Source organism: Schistocerca americana, chromosome 4, assembly GCF_021461395.2.
Source record: "Schistocerca americana isolate TAMUIC-IGC-003095 chromosome 4, iqSchAmer2.1, whole genome shotgun sequence".
In the NCBI taxonomy this organism is placed as follows: Eukaryota; Metazoa; Arthropoda; class Insecta; order Orthoptera; family Acrididae; genus Schistocerca; species Schistocerca americana.
In genome coordinates, this window is record NC_060122.1 from 281,535,547 (window position 1) to 281,560,959 (window position 25,413).

Consider the following 25,413-nt stretch of genomic DNA (forward strand, 5'->3'; position numbering starts at 1 on the left):
ATCCACCCAGAGCCCTGCTTGCCTCAGCAAGTCTCATGCAACTTAAATGTGGCAAGTTCCCCAGAAGATGCCATCTGCAGACTGATACACCTCTCAGCAGCCATGCATGTCATCAGTGCACAGCATACCTTGAGAATGAAGCTTCTTTATAAAGGTTTGTGCCCTGTCACACACTGCTTTCCATTTCCAAACTGCCTGGTGATCATTGAAGCATCCCCAGAGTTTACAGATAGAGTATGGATGGCACTACCCAATCTGCAGCTCAGGAAACACATGTTTTCCAAGTCCATACCCAGCATTGAATGCTCACCGAGGTTCTCATCATTTAGCACAGCCCGAGGGGCACATGTGGCTTAACAGATGCCACAGACACAGCAAGCAGTACCCTCTGGTTATCATAAGAAACCATGTGGGGCACTGCACATATGCAGCAATTTCAAAATAAAAATTTGCAGTAACATGATGAGTTATTTAATGTAGTGCAACTGAAGTAGCCAAAATGCAAATTAGATAACCACAGTTTCCTGTTTCAACCAGATGCAGAACACATTTTTTTGTAGTTAGGTTTGCTTAATGTGGTGACCATCACTTGAATTCAGTGCCGTTTCCACAGTACACAGAAACAAAAGGTTTCTAGTGTATGCTTCTCTTCTCTGTATGCACTTCTTTGGTGCAGTGCAAGTATGGCATGAAAAAAAAACACCTCCGTGAGAAGAATGTAGTGTGATGGTAATGCCATTCTGTATATTGTATGTGTGTGTTTTCTGTAATACATTTACCAACAGTGACAATGCATGCATTTTAATTCAAAGACACGAGGTACAAGAACTGATGATGACAATGGGGCTGACATTCTGCCCTAGCTGATGATGAAGGAAACAATTCACAATGATGGAACTATCTGTGAAGATTGGTTGCCTGCACAGTAATAATTATTTCACATGGTAAATTAATTTTCTTTGACTGATACAACATAGTGAGGTATGGGTTACCATAGAACCTGGATTTTAAACATGTTAAAATCGATTAAACATGGAGAAAAAGAACAAAAATGAGAAGGCCTTATCCATCATTCTAATGTTAGTTGAAGACTGCTACCTAGACATGACTGGCACTCTAAAACTAGTGAAGGAAGCATGGGACAAACTGGACAAAATACCCTGCAACAACAGCCTACTTGACACTATATCCAAGATGGGGGACTTAGCAAATATGAAGAAAGAAGTTGATTATGACTATGGATGACTATGTAACAATGATACTGGCTGCCAATAGATTAGTGAAGCATCGGAGCTTTACCTTTGATGACAAAACAGTTGCATGCTTCATGCTTCTAGAACTGCTTTTAGAGAAGTATAAAGACCTCATTAGAAGTTTAGAAAGAGATGAAGACAGATTGACCATAGACTTTGTCATCAACAGACTAGAATTAGAAGAGAAGAGGCTGGAACCAGACTCGAAGGCTGCTAAGAGCTGAGAAGAAGCCACAGCACATGTAGTACATGGTGGAGGTCATAACCAACACAAGTCTGGCTCAAGCCACTATAAAAATCATAAACAAAACCAAAAAGATGAGAAGAACACAGCCAGCAGAAACAGATGTTTCTCTTGTGGTGAAGCAGATCATGTTGCCAAGGAATGCCCACATTTCCATGGAAAGGGAAGTGTTGTCTTGAAAGCAGAATAGTCATTTGGGGTAAACAATCCACCTAACAGAAGTGCCTCTGATGAAAGAACTGGATGGGAACTTATTGTCTGTTAAACAAATGGACAAGAAATGAATGTACATTAGATTAAAAATGGTGATGTTAATGCATGTATTGGTGAGAAGGAAGTGTTGAGAGGAAGATCATCAGGCAGTTATGTCTGTTTACTGCACGGTGAATATTACACAGAGAATAACAGTACGGTGATGCCCCACAACAACAAAACACATCTACAAGTGGGAAATGAAGCAGCAGCCAGACGGTCACAAATTTTGTGGCACCAAAGACTTGGACACAGAGAAGTATTACCCAAAGTATGAGAAGTCACTAAGTATGAAGTAAAATGTGAAGCATGTGCGCAAGGAAAACTGAAAAGACAGCCTTTCAAACCAAGCGATACTACTACTGAAGATGTTCTAGAATTGGTATATAGGGATGTGGGCTATATTAGGCAGTCCTCCTTAGATGGAGCACATTAGTATGCTAGTTATCTGGATGATCACTCAAGATATTCAGCAGTGAAATTGCTAAAGCTGAAAAGTGATGTGTTTGTTTCATTTTTAGAGTTTACAGCATGTGCACAGTGTGAGAAAGAGAGAAAACTGCAAAGTTTCCTATTGTACAAGGGGACTGAGTGCATCAACAGAAAATTTGAACAGTTGTTCAAGAAAAAGGACATATTACATTGGAAAAGCATGGTTTACTCTCCCGCATCCAATGGAGAAACAGACCACCTGAATCAAACCCTTATATCCATTGTGTGGTGTCTACTATTCCAAGGTGGTCTATTATTCCAAGGTGGTTTGATAACAATTTATGGGGAAAGGCTATGATGTTGGCATGCTACACACAGAATAGATGCCCAACACGATTCCTTGGTGGAAAAATCATGTATGAAATCTGGAAGCAGAAAGGACATATTAAAGTTGGCCTTATAACGCTCAAAGTGTCTGACCGCAGAGTCTGGACAAGCACATTGACATTGACAAACATGGGGAACGGGCATAAGAATGTGTTTCCAGAGGAAGTAATCATGAAAGAGATGGCAACAGCTGATCCACACAGCAATGAAGCGATAGCAGACAATGTCTATATGGTGAAGTTGAGCTTTCCTGATCTATCAACAGACAGCAACAACATACAGCCAAGGAGTGCAGAAATGGTAGCAGACAATGTTATTGAGTCAACAGCTGACCAAGGAGATGGCAACCAATTCACGGTTGGAGAAGATGATGGATATGATTCTGAATCCAAATAGTGAAGTAGGATTATGACCATGTTCAAGTCTGGCAAAGCTGAAGAAATGTTTTAAACCATTTGTAATGTGAAACCATCTGATCAAACATCATTAGAAGAGACACAAGCCTCAATTCACAGGGACAAATGGTGTACAGCCATGGAGCTGGTGATGAGTAGCCTAAAACTTTACAATACATGGCAACTTGTTGACAGATCAAAAGCTGATCATGTCAGAGGAAGTAATTGGGTGTTTGCTGCAAAGAGAAACAGAGAAGGTGAGATTACTAAATATGAAGTAAGATTAGTAGCTTTGGGTTTTATCCAAATATTTGGAGTTGATTACTGGGAAAGCTACAGCCGAGTAATGAGACAATGTAGATTGAGGATTCTGATAGCAAATACAGTACTTGGGCAATGGAAAACCAAATACACTGATGTAGAAACTCCTTATCTCAGTAAGTGGCACCATTTTCATGGAGCAACCAAAATTGTTTAGTGTGAGGATTATAGTGTGTTTATTTAGTAAGAGTTTGTATGGGCTTCACCATGCAGGAAAGGACTGGAACGATTTTTATCTGTTTTGTGATGAAAAAGTTAGGTTTGGAACAATGTGGAAAGGATCCTTGTATACTCTTCTCTCATCAAGTGATCATTGGGAGGCACGTTGTTGTAATAGGTGAGGAAGAGAGGATTGAAAAATTCTAGAATGTTTTGAAATATCACATAAGTGTTATAGAAATGGATGAGATGTTGTTAATTTTAGGACTTAAGATTGAGCAATCACAAGGGCAAGTGAAATTAAACCAAACTATCTACAGTCATTCAGCAGACACTGCAAGTGTTTAAAATGCATAACTTCAAGGGCATAGATACTCCATGTAAGGAGAACCATTTTGGTGAAGATGAGAATGGGGCAAAAATTGTAGCAAAATACAATGGGTTCTTTGTTGTATATATCCACATGTACTCGACCTCATATTTCCTTTACTGCAGGAAGGTTGAGTCAGTTCAATTCTATTTCATTTCATTTCATTATCTTCCTGTATATCATTTACATGATGTAGGAATTCTCACAACAAAGTTATCATACTAGTACAAGTACTACAGACATAATAATGGAACATCACTTTCAAGGCATTTTTTAAAAGTACAAATTTAGACATATAAATTAAAATTTTTGGCAATAAATTTACACACAATCAAAGTACTCATCTACGTCATAGAAAGTTTTGCTTAAAAGGTAATTTTTAAGCTCAGTCTTAAATTTTACTTCATCTATTATTGCCTTCATGTACACTGGCAGAGCATTGTAGAGTTTTATTCCAAAATAACTTACATGCTTTTGGGTTTGTGTTGTCCTTACCCTTTCTACATAAAAAATTCTTATGAGTTCTAGTATTATAATTACGGCAGTCCTCATTTGTACATAGATTTTTCATATGTGCTCTTGTACACAGAATGCTTTTAAAAATATACAGTGATGGTATTGTGAGTATTTGCAGTTCTTTGAAAAGGGGCCTACAATGAGTTCTTGGAGAGTTATGTGTTATGATTCGTATAGCTCTTTTCTGAAATTTGAAGATATCTGTTAAGCTTGATTTAGTTTTACGCCAGAACACTATGCCGTAAGACATGATGGACTGAAAGTAAGCAAAATACACTAGTCTAGTACAGTCTGTGCTGCATACTCTAGATAATATCCTCAATGCAAAACATGCTGAATTGAGTCTGTGGGATAAGTACTTGAGATGGTTTTTCCAGCTTAAGTTTTGATCAATGTGCATGCCCGAAAACTTTGTGGATTGTACACTCTCTATCTTCTTATCCATTAGTTTTAACTGGAGGTCCATATCTTGAGTTGCTTTGCCATACTGTATATAATTTGTTTTACTTAGTTTAAGTGTTAACTCATTAGCATTAAACCAATGTTGAATATATTTCATGACTATATCAGTTGTGGTGGTTAATGATTTTTTATCATCACTTATAATTATGCTAGTGTCATTGTGAACAACATTATTTTGGTAGAAATATTAGAATATTTTATGTCATTTATATAACGCAAGAATAATAAGGGACCAAGAACACTGCCCTGTGGGACACCTATTTCCAATTTCTTTGCATCTGAGACCCACTTGATTTTCTGATTTTTATGTTCTGCGATGATTTCTACCACCTGAGTTCTATCTTGAAGGTAAGGTTCAAGCCACTGCTTCACAACTCCCCTTACACCTATTTCCTCCCTCTTGTTTAACAGAATTTTGTGATTTACTGTATCAAAAGCCTTAGATAAATCTAAGTTAATTCCCACTACACATTTTTTAGTGTTGAGACTCCTGACAATCTCTTTGGTACAGGCATGGATAGTTGATTCTGTGCTGTGGCTCGAGCAAAAGCCATGTTGATTGCAGTTTAGAAGTTTGTGAGCATCTATGTAATTAATGAGTCTGATTTTCATTAATTTCTCTAGAATTTTTGAAAATGATTGGAGCAGGGATATTGGTCTATAATTTTCTACCTTGTATGGATCTCCTTTTTTAAACAGAGGTCTAACCTTAGAGATTTTCAACCTCTCAGGAAACACACCTTCGCTGAAAGACAAATTGGCAATATGTACCAGGGGCTTTATAATTTGTTGGGCAACTTTTTTTATTATTGACACAGGCACTTCATCCACACCTGCAGACATTTTTGATTTCAGACTCTTTATCACTTTTAATATTTCATTATCATTTGTGGGAGTTAACAACATACTACTGTCTACTTTTGGGGCTGTTAATTTCTCATGTTTAGTAAAGTTTTTACTTAATGACACTGGTACACTTAAAAAGTAATTATTAATGTAATTTGCCAGAGTTTCATCTTTTAATTCAATATTTTCACTATTTTTGAGTACTATTTCCTCATCCTTGAGGCCCTTACCTGTTTCCCTTTTCACAATTTCCCAAATAGTTTTTGATTTATCGCCTGATTTTCTTATTAATTTATCATTACTTAGTAATTTTGCTTTTGTAATTACTTTTCTATATATTTTTTTGTAATTTGTTACATATTCTTTAAACTTGGGGTCAGCCCAACTTTTCAGTCTATAGTTAAGCATTTTCATGGTCCTGGAGGAATTTCTAATACCTGTTGTGATCCAGGAGTTAGCATGTGTATGCCCATATGTGTTTGTTTTGACAAGTTTCTTAGGAAAACACATTTCAAAATTCAACGTAAACAGGGAAGATAAAACATTATATGCAGTGTTTGTGCTAGTTTGTAACAGTACTTCTGCCCATGATTGGTTAGTCAGTGTATTTATGAAGTGACTGCTACTATTTGTGGAGAAGGTTCTTTTGTACATTTGGTATGAGCTATTTTTGGTCACAGGAGCTATGGGAAATTTAAGGATATTCCTAGGTCAACATTTATTACATCTATATCTATGGCATCTATATATGTGAAGATATTATCTATGAGACTTTTTGAAGAGTTTGTTATTCTTGTAGGGTTAGTTATATGTGGATACAAATTGAAGCTATGTAAAACATTCAGGAACTGATCTTTGGATGCACCTTCAGTCAATAAGTTGACATTAAAATCTCCACTTATAATTATTGTTGATTTTTTATGATGTAATATTTTGAGCAATGCCTCTAACTTATTTCTAAAAATTTCAGGATCACCACATGGTGATCTGTACACTGACATTATTATTAATTTACTCTAAACCAAGAGTTTCTCATTGGGACAGAGTAAAAAGAGTGTCTCTTTCCTGCATCAAACTAAAGGTTTGAGCTTATGTTTCGATGCCAGTTGTTCTGATCCTAGTGCATTCAGTGGTTCTGACTGGGCAAATGACCCATCTGACAGTAAATCTATAACAGAGTACACAATATCATTAGGTGGAGCAGCAATCAACTGGAAATGTAAAAGGCAACCCATTGCAGCCACCTCCACACTAAAAGCTGAATGCATTGCAATGTTCAAGACATGCAAGGAAGTGGAACGGTTTGAAGTTTTTCAAATGAGATCAACTCTTCTGAATTTGGTGGACTTCTCCTGCAGGTCAGTGCTGACAACACCGGTGATACTGACATTACCAAGAAAAAGGATGTATCAGAAAGAACCAAAAATTTCAGTGTGTTCTATCATAAATTCAGGCAGACTTTAATTATGTATCAAACAATAACAACACTGCAGACATTTTAACTAAAGGTCATAGCGGTATTAAAACTGAGAGATTCAGAGACATGTTAGGATTAAAAGAAGTATTACTTGATGCTGGACTACCTACTGTTAAATTTTGTCTCATTTGTGTTCTAATGTTTAATAATGTATTTCTGCAATGTGGACTGGATTAGTTATTTTCTTATGATGCCCACTGGGGGGAAGTGTTGTAATTAGGTTTACTTAATGCGGTGACCGTCATTCGAATTCAGTGCCATTTCCAGACCACTCAGAATCTAAGGGTTTCTAGCAAAGGCTTCTCTTCTCTGTAATTGCTTCTTTGGGGCAGTGAGATTATGGCCTGAAAAAAACATCTCTGTAAGAAGAATGTAGTGTGACAGTAGTGCCATGCTGTATATTGCATGCGTGTGTTTTCAATAATACATTCATCAATGGCAGTGATGAGTGTATTTTTATTCAGCTGCCCACCTATGTCCATATGGCATTACTCACAGCACACATAAAAATTATGGCACATTTTCTGCGAAGTATGACTAAAACCAACTAAAATATGAATCAAAGCCATACAGAAACTTCAGGGACCCACAAATTTAATTAAGCTGCAGTCTGTTTTAGGTAAAAAAAAACTTAATACCACACTGTTAAGAGCTAGTATTACCCAGTTACTAAACATTTTAATGACACAGAGAAAATGTGAATAATTTACTTGTATCTCACTATGCTTACAACTTAGTCCATCATTAATGACTTTCTTCTCAGTAGTACTTTAAACTTTAATTTCTCTTGCTTTCTTCCTTTTGTAGCATTTATACATATTTATGGCAATGTTATTTACCATGGTGTGCATTATAGTGTAGTCATTATGATCAAGGACGAATAAATTAAAAGTTAAGTCAAAATTAACAGTTATAACAAATGAATGAAAGTGAGCCAGAAAGGAGAAATGCATAAATGTATAAACAAGATTTTCTAAAAATGGCATTTTTTTTGTATATAGGTGGCTGGGCAACTAGATGAAAGGGAGGGGCAAATATCTTTCTGTATTGAAACAAGCCATTTACAACAAACTAAATGTTCAAAATATTAAACCTATTTGAGAAACTTAATAGTGAAATTTACTAAGGTGTGAGTACCTGTATTTGAACGAGAAAATTACAACTAAAGTTTCCAGCATAATTGTGTGAGGATTTAGATTTTGCAAACTACTACATATAATTATGTGACAAACTGACAGTTTATATTTTTCCTCTATTTTTAACATGCACGCATTTCATCTCTTTTCAGAGTACATACATGAATCGCATTATGGAAGAGACATGAATATAATATTATCTGTGACCATAATAATACTGACCTCCTTATCTGCATAATGGAGTTTTCCAAGACCTGACAAGTAATGGTCCCTGACCTCCTCTGTTTCTTCTTTCTTAGTATTGACAGTATATGTAAATGACTTTGTAAGTAAAACAAAATTTGATGCTGAAATGTATGTCTGGAGACCCACTGCTCTATAGAAATTATCCTGAACAGGTCTGGAAAATAAGGTTATTGAGCATAGATGAGATTACAATACATTACGCATGAGATATAAAATTTGAAAATGGATAACAGTCCAAGAAAAAAGCATTAAATACTTTAAACAACTGTGTGACAATCACCAAATTCTAATTTCATGCAAAATTCATTAATGCAAAAATGATTTCAATATTATATTTCTGAAGATCAGTAGAGTAATGAAATCCACTATACAATTTACTTTGTAATCAACATCACTCAAATCCTAAGTGTATAATAAGTAATACATTAAATTAACTGATTATTCAATGCCAATGATGTTACTGTCAATCATATTCATTTAAAGAAAATACCTGTTCAAACTGAACTACCTTACATTTGCCACATCTTACAGATTTATACGTGTTATTTGAAACGAAGTAAGGAAAATCTAAGACAGTAAGAAAAATATTTCATATCACATACATAAACATGGGACCTGTTAAGAAAAGGGTTACATAAACACATAAAAAAGTAAGAAACACTTTAAGTTGAACCACTGATTATTAAGTTCCAATGGTGTTACTGCCAGTCATAATCATTAAATAAAATACCTGTTCAAATTGAACTACCTTACATTTGCCACATCTTATAGATTTATAAGTGTTTTTTGAAAAGAACTAAGGAAAATCTAAAGCAGCAAGAAAAATACTTCGTATCACATCCGTAAACAAAATTTGGAGCCAACTTCTTCCTTCCAGGGGTTGCACACCACCAGTTTCACTAACCATATACTCCTCACAAAACTACCTCAAAGTTTCTGCCGGTCATTGAGGCTCTCCTACTATACTGCCAAATTAGCATCCTTGAAAGGTATCCAATAGCAGAGAGTTTAAATCAACAACATCTCAGGTTTGTTGCTTATTTAAGATAATTTTCTTCCTATTACATTATTTGTCCCAGAAATATTAATCCATTAACATTACCTGAGAGAGTTGGTGAAGTCTGCAAGAAAAGAAGAGAAATTAAGGAGAAGAACTTTTGAGGAGATATTCATAAGGAGTGCATGGATAGTATAACTGGTAGTATTCTGCCTGCAGAAGGCAGGAATTCAAAGTTAAAGTGCCAGTCTGGCACACAATTTCTACAAACGAGAGAAATATTACTCACAGGAATTTCTCCACAAAGAATGAAAGATATCAACAAATGCATAAGAATTTACTGTGAACGTCCATTGTTATTTATAAAAAAAAACTCATTTAAAAAAAAACTACCACAAAACAAAATAGAATCAAACAATGGAAAATCCAGAATGGAATATAACTACAGCCTAGCCACCCATGGTCATCACGTCTGCAGTGATGAATGGTTCCTCTTGAAATATACCCAGGGTCTCACTGAAGCCTTCACAGACCATAATTATCCTCCCAACCTTGTACAAAAACAAATCTCCTGTGCATTCTCTCTCCAGTCTCCTACCACTTTCCAAAGACCCACTGTCCAGCCACAGAGCATTCCCCTCGTAACTCACTACTATCCTGTACTGGAGCGACTGAATTACATTCTCTGCCAGAGTTTTGACTATATCTTTCATGCCCTGAAATGAGAAATGTCCTGCCCACTATCCTTCCCACCCATCCCAGAAAGGTATTCCACTGTAAACTGAACCTACACAATATACTCGTCCATCCTTACACAACCCCTGCTCCCAACCCCTAGCCTCATGGCTCATGCCACTGTAATAGTCCCAGATGCATGAACTGTTCCATACATCCTCTCACCACCACCTACTCCAGTTGTAGTGCTTCGAGAATTTCCGTGTAAATTCTAGAACCACTCATCCTTCTACCACTCGAACACATGATGTTTTAAAAATAAGTGTGAGAGAACATACATACTGTGTGACACATGTTTGTGTGCACAGGCTGGAAAGGAGTCAAGAGCACAAGGCAGATGCGATGGTCGAACGGCATCGACAAATGTTTGCCGCTCGCGCCACGGAAGCTGTATTGGAAGAAGAGGGAGTGTTTATGTATCTTATGGTGTTTTATATCATTGACTATTGTAATGAGAAAAAAGAAGAACAGTTGAAACATTGTTAATTATACTTCATGTGTTGGACTTGCTCGAAGCAAGGCATGTTCATAAATTACATTTTTTTTAAAACTACGCTATTGTAAATGTATTTAATTGAGTCTAATGCTAGACGAATCAGTTGACTTGCAAGTACTCTAATACTTACGTGAAAAAGAATGAATTTGTTATTTGTGGAGACATGTTAATAAGTTATGAGTGGTTCTTAAACCAATTCCCTTATGAATGCAAATTTAATGCGTTTCTAAAGATCAAAATATGAGTGAAATACGTGAAGACTGAGATATTTACATGTGAAATGCGAAAATGTTATTCTGCATAATCCAATACATCGTTAATTGGTGAAAACATAAAGTTTGTATATTTACTCCACACATCTAATTGTCACACATCGTTAGAATGTGGTGACTGGTGGAAAGGACTTGAAAAAATTGGGAATTTTGAGAGGAAATAGAAACAGAAGATATGACGTGTTCTCACAGCAACCAAGTATAACAAGCCAAGAGAACTGTTTCACGGAACTGAATTCTGCCTCAAAAGTTCAAATGGTGAAAGTTAATAAACAAAATAAAAGAGAAGACATAAGGAAGATATAATGTTAAAAGAAGAGAGAGAAGATTCCAATGTATTAGACTAAGAAGAAATATGATGACATTAATTCATCAAAGATGATCCGGTGTGGGGAGTAAGTGGCTCTCACCCACATCGCGGTGATGCAGACATGGAAAACAGCCTAAGTCCAACGATGTTGGCACCAGTCCTCGTTCACCGGTGCTGATTCCACATACGCTCACCGATGCCAATGCTGAAACCGACATTCGACATCGCCAGTGACAGTGCTGTTCACCGGCGGTGATTAATGCATCCACTCACCAACGCAGCTAGAACTCTATGCTGGGTGAGCGAAAAACAATATTTGTTTGAGTATAAAATTAAAGAAATAGTAGAATAATATACTGTTAGTATAGTTACTATATTCAGTGTTGAGGTTTTTTTTATGATTACTAGATCAAAAATTAGGAGAAATATGGATAGTACACAGAGAATTGGGGAAACTTCAGAACCAGCCATGGCAATGAAAGTGAATAAGGAGGTGCCTGACTGGTCTGAAGAAGTAAATTTAATCAAAGCCCAAAGTGCAGATTCAGTGGCTTTAAGAAAGGAACTAATTGTTCAAAATACTTTTTTAAGAAAGGAACTAATTGCAATTTAGATGCCAAACTAGAAGCTCAGAGTTTACAATTAAATGATAAAATAAATGACCAGGGTGCTTCTCTGAGAAATGAAATAAGTGCAACTTTAAGTGAAAAACTTTATGCACAGAACGCAGATTCAGAAACTCTACAAAAAGAAATAGGCTTAGTACATTCTCGATTAGATGACCAGAGGACAGATTCAAATGCTCAAAATGCTTCTTTAAGAAAGGAACCAGATGCTCAATTCAAAGACCAGAATGAGCTTTTTAATACTTTTAGGAAAGATTTAGATGAATGCTTCGTGACCTTGAGTAAAATATTAGGTGATAAATTCAAGAAAAACCTAGACTTGGTAAACTCAATAAATTCTAAATTGGATGCTCGGGGTGACATGTTAAAAATGTAGACTTAATAAACTCAATGAATTCTAAATTAAAGGCTCAGAATGAAACTTTATATATTCAAAAGACAAGTATAGGTTTGTTGCCCATCAAAATAGATGATCAAAGCAAAGAATCTAGTAATCAATGTGAAGGCATAGTTACTTTGGAGAATGAATGCAATGTCAGATATAATAATAAAGAACCCGATCTTAATGAAAAGTTAGAATCTTATGAAAATGTGTGTAATGTTAAATACAATAATGTAAGACAGGAAATGAATACTTTGAAAGAGAGTGTAAATCAGTCTATAGAATTAATGCCAATAGTCCAATCGCAAATTGCAGACATTAACACATGAGTAAATAATGTAGGATGGAATTTCAAAGAGAATATATCCACCTTTGATACTACAAGTGTATGAAGCTTGGAGGAACCATTTGAGGAAATGACAGATCGAGGAGTTGCGGCAAGAGTACCTCTGGAAACATTTCGACTATTGCTTGTTCCAAACTTAATAATACCAGCAAGGTTATAGGCGACTTGTGGAAAGGATTCAAATTTATCCAGGATAGAGTAGAAAATAGAATAACTTTACCTGATGTTGTGTTACCTAGTAAAGTGGTGATTGTTTTGCTGTGGGGAGACTTTAGCACAAAATTTAATGAGAAGTACTGGTTTGCACTTGCTCAAGTGAGGTTAAGGTCATATCCATAGGATCCAGGTGGAGTCACATCTGTCCCCCAGGGACATTAACATTTTGACTTAATGGGCGGAGTGACAACTGTCAGATCCCAAGCTGTTTTTGGTGTTTCTTCCTGCACCGAATTCTCTCCAAATCTTAAACTAATCTATAATCTATTCCTAAAATCTTAAACTATACTATAATTTTAGTACGTAGGAAACCAGATATGATGGTCAAGTAGAAAACTTAAGAGAATCACGAATGAACAGTGATCTCTAGACAAGAAATGAAACAAATAGAATTTTACATTAGTGAAAAGTATAATATGATGTTACTGTTGAAACAGAGTGATGTCAAGATGACATAAACTGAATAGAGGATTTTATGTGGGTATAAAACATAATTTAAATTGACTAACTAGACAACAATTTTATTGTAGTGTATAATTTTCTATTTGGTATAGAATATTTTATACCTTTTACGAAATGTGCTGTAAATCGGAGTGTTTTTATAATTTTGGAAGGGGTGGGTTTTGTAGATTAAAACGTGATTCACACCAACATATAAATCATTTATAACACAAAACACACACCACACCTTTCAAACAACCCATGCATAAAAGTGTGACTGATTCTTCACTATTTGCCGTTCCATAGGCATTCCTAAGATTTTCTTCGGGAACCTCAAGGGTGAAGGTGGGAATGTCTGTTCTGTAGGAGACGATTTAACACCATACCTCCTCTGGCTTCTCACTCAAGTACTGGCGAGGTAGGGATCCCGAGGAAGGTTGGTGGGAAGGGTTTCCTGTCTTTGGGGCTATCTTCTTTCTCTTCTTTGATCTTAACAACCATTTCTTTTCTTTTTCGTTTCTTACTTCTCTTTTGAGTACCTGCCTATTTTTTCCCTCTTTCCATATTCATCTACTTCTATCGCAGAAGTCCTTCATATTCTCTGTGATTTCCAATAACCTACAACTTATCTCCAGATAAGAAGGCCAAAGAATGGGGCTGCACAAACACACATAATCATACACACAAAGATATATGAGTATGCAAACAATGAAACTACTAACTAGAAACCTGTCTAGAGGTATGAACCGTCAAGTGTTGTAGGTGGAAGGTATGTGTACAACGGGAAATATGCACACATTGTGATTTATTGTGATGCTTCTACATCGCACATATATATAGGCAAATATATTTATACTTACGATAGCTATGGTGATTTCGTATCGCATATATACATAAGTATATATAAATATAATAGAGGGAAACATTCCACGTGGGAAAAATATATCTAAAAACAAAGATGATGTGACTTACCAAACAAAAGCGGTGGTAGGTTGATAGACACACAAACAAACACAAACATACACACAAAATTCAAGCTTTAGCAACCAACGGTTGCTTCATCAGGAAAGAGGGAAGGAGAGAGAAAGATGAAAGGATGTGGGTTTTAAGGGAGAGGGTAAGGAGTCATTCCAATCCCGGGAGCGGAAAGACTTACCTTAGGGGGAAAACGGGACAGGTATACACTCGCACACACACACATATCCATCCACACATATACAGACCAGTTGTCCTTTGACATGGAACTCTTGCCCACTCCAGACCATATGTCGTCTTCGCCCATCGGATGCCCAGGCCCGATGGAGGTTGACCCTTCGGCCCCTCCTGTCTCTCTAAGGGTGCATACACCGAATGTTGGCGTGCACCTTGGAGCAGGTTTTCAGGCGTTTCCTAGCTCCCCGCGGTCCGAATGGCAGGGTGCAGGTGGCATAGCCTTGCCTGTTGTTAGGCTCCCCACCTCGTCGCATATGTCAACATGGGGTCCTTCCCGTGGCGGGCAGAGGCCTTATACCACAACCATCTGCTGATTTGCGGAAGAGCCTTTAAATCGGCTGTGGTCCATTACTATACGTCGAACCTGCATGTTGCCACTATCAGTGATTGCGGACCGAGCGCCGCCACACGGCAGGTCTAGTCTAGAGAGACTCCCTAGCACTCACCCCAGTTGTACAGCCAACTTTGCTGGTGATGGTTCACTGTCTACATGTGCTCTCATTTGCCGAGACGACAGTTTGGCATGGCCTTCAGCTGCGTCAATTGCTACGACCTGGCAAGGCGCCACATTCAGTTAATATTGATATTGTGAATCATGTACCGTCAAGGCCGACATTCATCATTGGTGGATTAAGTATCAAACTGGCTACGTCCGCTTTCTGAATTCTAATTCCTTGCCATGTTCCAGACCTCACGTCAGTATAGTACTTCCCTCCTCACGCCAGCCTGCGTGAGCTAAAATGCATGTATTTCGGCCTCCTCTAGTAACACGGTGTTGGCTCTTCTGCCAACACAACAAACTGACATTTCTAATTTTTATTATTTGCTGAACTGACTGTTTCTCTGCTGAGCTTCTCTATAAAACTTTCTATTGTAACATTCCTGGCTTATGATTACCACCATGGCATTATGTAATACAAGATCAATTCTCTTATATCTCCAGCTGTAAATAAATTCAATTACTTTTCGATAATAGGAAAAAGTCTTTTAGAAGAATAATAGCAATACCAAACAATAGTAGTTGCAATACCCTTTGTACCATAAACAATCAAAATCAGGTTCAGGAAATTAATATATGGAAAATGTTTAGATAAAAGAATAATATATTTCATTCTCATCATCTGTAAATGATAGGAATTAAATCTTGAGTATAATTAACAAAATTTAGATAATTGCTCATTTAGTATGGTTAGAATGCTTATTTCTGCAATTTAAATATTAATGTGATTTTTATGTGTTTAGAAAATGTCTTAAACTGGTTCTAGCAAAGTAGGGAATATTTTAGAGTGTTTTATAATGTTGTTAAACTATTTCATATTATAAATTATGTTTTGCTTTATTATAACCAGCTGTACATTGTAGGAAGAGTATACATACTTGGCCTCAACTATTGTTAAGCAGATGAGTGTTGGACCCACTAGAGGACAGATCTGTGCATATAGTTGAGATAAATTCTTGTTGCATGATTCAGGTTTGGATTTACAATAAAGCAACTCTTGGGTTGGACATAGTCTAAAACAGCATATTAGAACAGTGCAGTGATGGATTATTTCGGAGCGTTAAACATATCACAAAAGGCAGAATGATATGTGACTTTATCTTCGTACTTTGTTGAGTATTAGTGTTGAACAATGTAATGGTCCTCAAACATGCATTTCTATCAAATTACTGCATCTGTACTATTTAATATCACCAGTGTAGTATGTACTACCATCGGTTAGCCATGGTATTAACAACAAGGCTTATTACACCAAAGACTGATCATGAGCTCATAAAATACACATTTTGAAGTTAATAAATCTATGTACTTACTTTACTTCAGTTGTGGCCTACATCATTGTAGTGAAATCCATTATGGTATCCTGTATTTATTGAACAAGCATGTTTTAGCTCATCTATACAGTTGATGAGGGACACCGAAGGCAAGATATTCTTAGGTATTTAAACCATTTTTAACTACTCACTAACCCGTGAGAGGTTACACTGTCTTGTGTATGTACTCTACCCCTACTTGATTAGTTCAGTTAATGTTATTTCATGTGGGATCTAAGTCACTGTATCCTTTTACACATCTCAGTTGTTTTCATACCAAAGTTTTGTTGCATAGTAATTTTTCCATCGTGACACTTTTATACAGATAGCAGATTCCTTAGATGGATGGCGAGCGTATTCTGAGTATTTTGTTCACTGAAATTCAACAAGGAGCTGAGTCAACATAAATCACTCAAATCACAGATGCAGTATGTTACCTTATTTATTTTGTCTGCTGTTTAAAATTGATGTTACTGTGCTGGTTTATTCCAGTTTTTGAGTATGCCTGTATTAACTCATGCCAGTGTTCATAAAAGTTAATATCCGTTATTTCCTGTACATAAAAGGTGTCGTCCTGTCCACTGTCAATCACCGTTAATACCTGCTCCACACTCCCCTCTTGTCGTCTCTCCCCTCTCCCTCCCTACACCTCTAGTAACAATGCACCGTTCATCACTTCCCTTGCCTACCCTCACCACCATGCACCTTTCATTCATGACTGCAAATCCATGTCTTCTATCCTCTTGGACAGTGCCTACACCTCAGAAGCCCACTCTCTTTCTGCCTCATGGGGGACCTGTGCTTGATATCACAGGAAGTATTGCCCCTACACCAGATTATTAAAAGTGGCTGTTATTTTTTTGATTATCACCTTTCCCCAACACGCAACCATTGTGGATGCCTCTTGCCAGTTTGATGTTTTGTTTACATGATGTGCATTCACCTGTACTGTTTTTGGTGTGCTGTTCTTCGTTGTGAGTCTGTATCTCAGTATATCAAGGTCCAGTTTTCCCCTGGTATTGTGAGAATGTATAGTCTCTCTGGTTTTGAACTCATTTAAGTTGCTTTTAAGATAAAGCAAGACTGTGTAGATGCAAAGATAAACAACAATTACTACCTGGAGACTTATAAAGAGAGGATTGCAGTAGTCCTTCGGTTTAACTTTTCTCATTATTCTGCTTACTTTTTTTTAATTTTTAGAATTTTACTGATCTACCATGGATGTTCCCATAGCAGTAAGCCGTTGGAAAGGTGTGGATGAAAGAGGCCAAAATATGCAACTTTCCGTTACTCACAAGTGATTCCATCTCTCAGTTTCCAGAAGGGACATTTCTGAATACCCTCTCTGGAGAGGGTGGGGAAGGGGAAGGGATGGTAGTGGGGAGAGAGATGAATGCTGTCTGGTGGATATACTTCCTTCAGCTAGTTTGAGAATTTCAAGCAATGTTTTAGATAGCTAATTTGTATTTTCATATATTCTCATAATTTTGCACATTAATCTCAATGAAAAATATGCTAATGATGATGAACTAAGCTGATGTGCAGTGTATGTTGTATTCATACTGTGGACACTATAACAAATCTGTACTACTGGGCCATCTGTTCAGTAACAGATTACAATACACATCCTGATTAATGAAATCTATGGTTCACTCGATTTTCGACTGTGTGTTTCAGTAAATTACAAATATGGGTTCAAAAAGGGAGTCTTTGGGATCAGTAGATTGTGTGGGAATATTTATTTGGGATTTGACTCTCTTTTCATATTATCTGTACTATTTTAGTGATCTATTTTATTTTTGACTTTTAAGAGCATTAATTATCCTATGAATTTCATTTATTTCATTCAGTTGTAACTGACAGGTAATTTAAACAATGGAAACTCCAGGTAGGAATATCAACAATGTAGGAAAAGACAGATTCTACATCTACATCTACATCCATACACCACAAGCCACCTGATGGTGTGTAGCGGAGGGTACCTTGAGTACCTCTATCGGTCCTCCCTTTTATTACAGTCTCTTATTGTTAGTGGCATGCACGATAAATAGTTTGGACAAGAAGAGAATAGAAGCTTTCGAAATGTGGTGCTACAGAAGAATGCTGAAGATTAGATGGGTAGATCACATAACTAATGAGGAGGTATTGAATAAAATTGGGGAGAAGAGAAGTTTGTAGCACAACTTGACTAGAAGAAAGGATCGGTTGGTAGGACATGTTCTGAGGAATCAAGGGGATCACCAGTTTAGTATTGGAGGGCACTGTGGAGGGTAAAAATCATAGAGGGAGACCAAGAGATGAATACACTAGGCTGATTCAGAAGGTACTGTGAGATAAAGAAGCTTGCACAGATTAGAGTAGCATGGAGAGCTGCATCAAACCAGTCTCAGGTCTGAAGACCTCAACAACAACAACAACAACAACAACATTGTTCGTGGAAAGAAAGATTGTCAGTATACCTCTGTGTGGGCTCTAATCTCTCTGATTTTATCCTCATGGCCTCTTTGTGAGATATACGCAGGACGGAGCATCATCTGCAAAAAGTCTCAGTGAACTTCCGATGTTATTCACAAGGTCATTTATATATATTGTGAATATCAACAGTCCTAAGACACTCCCCTGTGGCACAGTTTAATTTTAGCAGTAACATTTCTTCTTCTGAACTACCAGAGAAGTAAATGCAGCACACCTGAAATCACTCTTACTTTGGAAGACTTCTTTCCATTGAGAATGACATGCTGTGTTCTGTTATCTAGGAACCCTTCAATCCAATCTCATAATTGGTCTGATAGTCCATATTCTCCTACTTTGTTCATTAAACGACTTTGGGGAACTGTATCAAATGCGTTGCGAAAATCAAGAAACTTGGCATCTACCTGGGAACCTGTGTTTATGGCCCTCTGAGTCTTGTGGATGAATAGTGTGAGCTGGGTTTCACAGGATCATCTTTTTTGAAACCTATGATGATTCATACAGAATAGATTTCTAGTCTCCAGAAAAGTCATTATACTTGAACATAATACGTGTTCCAAAATTCTACAACTGATCGACGTTAGAGATATAGGGCTATAGTTCTGCACATCTGTTCAATGTCCCTTCTTGAAAACGGGATGACCTGTGCCCTTTTCCAACCTTTTTCAACACTACACTCTTCTAGAAACCTACGGTACACTGCTGCAAGAAGGGGGGCAAGTTCCTTCACATACTCGTAAAATCGAACTGGTATGTATCCCATCAGGTCCAGCAGCCTTTCCTCTTTTGAGCGATTTTAATTGTTTTTCTATCCCTCTGTCATCTATTTTGATATCTACCATTTTGTCATCTGCACAACAATCTAGAGAAGGAATTACAGTATTCTCACTATTCTGATTGCTACTTGTCATAAAGAAGACACTGTAAGTTGCAGACTGGCACAATTAAGACACTTACATTAAGGTTTCGGCCACAGCCCTTATCAGTAAAAGAGAGAGGTACACCATTCATACACACAAACAAGTACAACTGATGTACACATGACCACCAAACCCAGCACCTTGGGCACAATGCGAATATCACATGGGATGCAAACAACAATCGGGAGAGGGTAGGGAAAGGGAAGGGCTAGTAGTGTGGAGAGAGATGAATGTTGTCTCTTGGAGTGTGCAATGGAGAGTAGCAGGGAAAGACTGGTGGATGCATTGGCAGAGGGTGGCAAATAAACAGGGTGGGAGACAAGAATGGGGAGGAGGTGATAGGACAGAGGGGGTGGAAACTGTTGGATAGAAGGAGTGGGTACAGCATGTTACCATAGGTTGAGGCTGGTATAATTATGGGAACAGAGAATTTGTTGTAAAGATAACTCCCATCTGTGCAGTTCAGAAAAGATGGTGGTGGATGGAAAGATCCAGATGGCTTGGGCAGTTAAGCAGCCATTGAAATACAGAATGTTATGTTCATCTGCTTGCTGTGCCACAAGGTGGTCTTTCCATCCACCACAGAGTGGTCTATTCCTTCCCATTCCCTGTCCCCTCCAGGTTGCTGCCTGCACCCCACATGATAGTTCCATTCTGACCCAAAACGCTGGAATTGGTAGTCATCTGTACATGATCTATCTCTCTCTTTTACTGATAGGGGCTCTGGCCAAAAGCTTTACGTAAGTGTCTTTTAATTGTTCCTATCTGCAACTTAATGCGTCTTTTTTTATGGTAAGTAGCAATCTGTTTTTACCTACGTTGTTGACAGATAATGCAGCATTCCATGATTTGCCCCCCCCCCCCCAAATTTCCATTCCAAGATTATGTCCAAAAATATGTAATTATTTTGTATCTATAAATGTTAACTCAAGTTTACAGAGAAAGTGTGTCATTAGAATGAAGCACCAAGGAGCTGAGATATCTTTGTTTAGTTTAGCGTAAATTGTGTTGAGGGAGCAATGAAGAGAGGATAGTCATATAAAAATAATTGTTGAATACATTAAAGTGGGAAATAATTACAATGAGTTTCTATCTACAAATCAATATCTTCTCTAAAACATTTAAAATCTGGACCTCTTCAAGGATCATACCCCAAAATATAATAGACAATGAGCAGAAACACAAATTTCATTGAATAATCCAGCTGAGTATTGTTATTATCTTTTACCTTATGCAACAATCAACAATAAAAGTTTTACACACAGTGCTGCCTCCCCAACAATTACTGATATGCATTTACTTCTCTGGTAGTTCAGAAGAAGAAATGTTACTGCTAAAATTAAACTGTTTTATTAATTTTTTGTTGATGTGGTAGTGGGGAGAGGACTGTTAGAACAAAGTAGTGATTTACAACATATGGTATATATTCATTAAATTACTTAGTGTCATCCTAACACAAGATCTAATGGTTTATATCTTTTTCATCACTTAAGAGCATGAGCATCATTCCTAGATAACAGAAATATTTTTAGTTCTTGTTGTGTACACTGACTTTTTTTTAACCCTTTGTGCAATCTGTGTTACTGATAAACAGGGAAGGGTCCTAGATTTTATGTAAACTCAAGTTGGAGGGGAAAAAGGTAAGGAAGTGGTAGGAAATGATGGTATCAGCTGGACCAGTACTTATTTGTTTTTATGTACTACTGCTGTTGAACATTAGCTGGTGCAAATGTGCAGTGCTTAGAACAAAACTTGATACATTATCATTGTTTGCTGAGGAAGTGAGACCTGATATATTATGTATATGAGAATACTTGGTAGCCCAAACAGAAATATAATACTAAGAGGCATACTGTATATCCAGAAATGGTGAATGCATGGGGTGGAGAAACTTCTACACATGGTGGTGTGTCTGTATACACTAACTGTGAGATCACTGTCAAGGACATAGGTGTAAATAACTTCTGTTTGGACAGGAGCTAGAACTGGCTGGTTTGGGGCTATCAGATGCTAACTTAATTGTTGTTTCTGTGTACCATTTCCCAAGTGGCAATTTTAAAAATTTCATCGGCAAACTGGAAACTTGTCTGTGTCATCTAGTGCATGTAGGAATAAAAATTGCCTTATGCAGAGAGTTCAACATCCATACCAGAAAAGACAGTGACAAAGAAAGAGCTTTCATCATCTTAGTAAGTAGCTATGGACTATTTGTGGCAAGTTATCTGCCAAAAAGAGCAGATGTCTGTCTTGATACAGTTGTCACAAACCTAAATAGATGGAACTATAAAGTAAGTGTAATTGACTCTATGCTTGCAGATCACAGTACAGTAATCATGAAGTTACAGAAAAATGCAATAAATACTCAACAAATTTCCAACTGGCATTCAAATTATGTCATCAAAAGTAGAGTCATCACAAAGAAAAATGTAGATGATTTCAAAACTGCAGTGTCTTCTACAAATTGGTATCAAATGTATAAAGAGTTGGCACCAAATGATACATTCAGCTCCCATTCCAGTGTCTTAAAGCCAAATTTCATGAAAATTTTCCACTAAAACCCAAGAGGTAGTCAAATGTCAAATCAAAACACACACAGAAAAATGTCAAAGTAAAGAGCTGGTATACCTCTAGATCAGCTAAAATAAAATTGATTGTACAACTATTAAATGATAAAGTTGAACCCACTGAATATATTGGCATTAACGATAGACTATACTGAAGTAGAGAAAGAAAAGGAAGAAAGCAATGCCAGATTTATTGAAGAAGCTCACAATCCTTGCAAGGTAGTATGAGATCTGATTAATAGGTAAAAACCCAACTCTTGCTGTAATTATTGCAGTCCAAATGAATTTAATGAATATTTTATAAACATTGTGGAAAGCATACTAAGTGAAATTCCTGATTTCAGAACAGATCCTGGAGTTGCTGCTGTTAGATATGGAAATGAATGCAGCCTGGTAATGTAGAAGAGAGTGTATACAACAGACATTATAAAAATAGTAAAGACTACAAACACTGAGGGAGCCCTTATATTTACAGCATGTCCTGTAATATATCAAAAACTATAATCTGTGAAATTGCTCAACCACTGTCAGTAGCAATAATAAATGCCTCCATGCCAGAGAATTTCCAGACTTCTTGAAAGTAGCATGCACAGTTTACAGAAAAGGTAATCCACATGAAGTGTTAAACTACAGGCCTATATCTATAATACCAGTGATAGCTAGGGCGATGGAGTCGACAATGAAAGGATGGAGTCGACAATGAAAGATCAGTTATTAAATTATTTTGACGGAAATAACATCTTTTATGATACACAGCATAGCTTTCAGAAGGGCAAATTAATCAGAATGGCAGTAATTGTCTTAGTTACAAATATAAGTCGGGGTTCTGAAGACAAGGAGTCTATAGCACTGGTATTCTGTGACCTTAGTAAGCCATCTGATTGAATCCCATGTAAGGCCCTGCTCATCAAGCTAAAATCATATGGCGTTGGGGGAACTGTCCTACAAACTCTTGAATGCTACCTAAATAACACACAACAGACTGTATCAGCGCAAGGAGCCAAGTAAGGTGAAATGATGTCAGACACAGTGTGCCACAGGGAACCGTTAATAGAGCCCTGTTCTTTTTATTTTTTGCTAAGAACACAAGACTCCTATAGGCACATATTGCAGTTTGCACATGACACAACTTTGTTCTCAAAAAGGGGAGAATGTATTTCAAGGTATTTATTTTATTTTATTTTATTTATGTAGCATCTGTGTCACTGTACAAATGATATTGGACTAGAAATTAACCATGTAGAATACACAAAATGAAATTGTCTACAATTGGATATTTCATACACAGAAATTAAAATATAGAATGTACAAAATGAAATTGTCTATAAGAAATGACAGCAAACTTACAGTTTCTTTGCACATAAATTGTTTATAGTAATTTGTTTCTCAGTAGCAATATATAACTAGTACTATAGATGGTAAAGTATAATAAAATCTGAAACAAACGAAGATAGAAAATTCTGGAGGTTAGTTTGTAAAGTCATTTTCTTGGTCTTCAAGATATTCATTTATTGAGTAGCAACATTTATCATTTAAAAATTTTCTAAGTTCCAATTTAAAATTTGTATTGTCCTTTAAATCTTTAATGTAATGAGGCAGCGCATTATAGAGCTTAATGCCCATGTGACTTACATGCTTCTGAGTTCGTGTTCTTCTTACTTGTTCTATGTGGAGATCATTCTTGTTCCTTGTGTTTTAGTTGTGATAGTCGGCATTTGTGTGGAGATTGCTTATATTAGCTTTGGTTAAGAGTACACATTTAAGTATATAGACTAATGGCAGAGTAAGTATTCGTAACTTTTTGAAAAGAGGTCTTCAGTGAGCTTGTGTCAGACTGTGGGTAATTATTCGAACAGCCCATTTTTGTAAAATAAAAATGTCTTTCATTAGATTTTGAGCTGGCCCAGAACACTATTCCAAATGAGGCAACAGAATGAAAGTATCCAAAGTACGCCATTCTGATGCCTTCTAGAGTGCAAACTTTTGCAATAACTCTCAGTGCAAAGCAGGCTGAGTTAAGTCTGTGTGTAAGAAATTTTACATGGTGTTTCCAATTCACAGCTTCATCTATATGCATCCCTAACACTTTTGTGAAATGCACTCTCTCTATTAGTCTGTCATCCAGTTCTAGATTAATGTTTTCATCCTGAATCATTTTACCAAATTGTATGTAATTTGTTTTCTTTGCATTGAGTGTAAGTTTATTTACACTGAATCAAGTCTCATACTTTTTAGGATTTTATCAGTAGTTGACTGTAACGAGTTTTTAAAGCCACTCACTATCAGACTTGTGTCATCTGCATGTAGTAAAATTTTGGCTGTATCATATTGTAACTGTAAATCATTGACACATATGAGAAGGAGTAGTGACCCTATGATGCTGCGCTGGGGTACTCCTAAAATAACTTCTTTTGCTTCTGAAACTAACCTGATTTTTTGATTTTATTTCACAGTGATGAGCTCTACAATCTGAGATCTGTTTTTGAGATATGACTCAAACCACATTTCAACTCTTCCTCTAATACCTACTGCTTCCAGCTTATCAAGGAGGATTTCATGGTATACCATATCGAAAGCTTTAGACAGATCTAAATTGATTCCTACTATGCTCTTGTTTTTCTCCAAATTTTTAATTATTTCTTGGGTGTAGTCTATGACTGCAGTTTCTGTGCTTTGTTTTGCACGAAAACCATGTTGATTACTACTCCACAGTTTATTATTGTCTAGATAACTAGTGACTCTCAATTTCATCAGTTTCTCTAATATATTGGAAGAAGCAGGAAGAAATGAAATGGGAGGGTAGTTTTCTATTTTATGTCTGTCTCCATTTTTTAACAGTGGCCTCACTTTTCAGATCTTCAGTTGCTGAGGGAACACATCTTCACTAAAGGATAAATTTGCAATATGTGCTAAAGGTTTTGCAATCTGGACTGCAGTCCTTTTTATGATTGAAACTGGTACTTTATCAACACCTGCTGCCATTTTTCGTTTTAAGCTTCTAATCACTCTAATTATTTCCTGTTCATTTGTTGAAGGAATATTCATGCTGCAGGCAACCCTTGGAGCATGTATTATTTTTTGTTTTGTAATGTGGTACATTTAAAAAATAGTTATTA

At 36.8% G+C, this 25,413-nt stretch overlaps 1 protein-coding gene across 1 annotated transcript in view; it reads right to left on the reverse strand.

The window, feature by feature from the left end:
- LOC124613409 (dynein axonemal heavy chain 7-like) overlaps positions 1–25,413 on the reverse strand; it is a 755,469-nt gene that overhangs the window by 409,950 nt on the left and 320,106 nt on the right. The window contains exon 16 of the mRNA XM_047142112.1: positions 8,473–8,650. Within this exon, the coding sequence (XP_046998068.1) occupies positions 8,473–8,650 (178 nt within the window). The remainder of the gene's footprint in view (positions 1–8,472; positions 8,651–25,413) is intronic.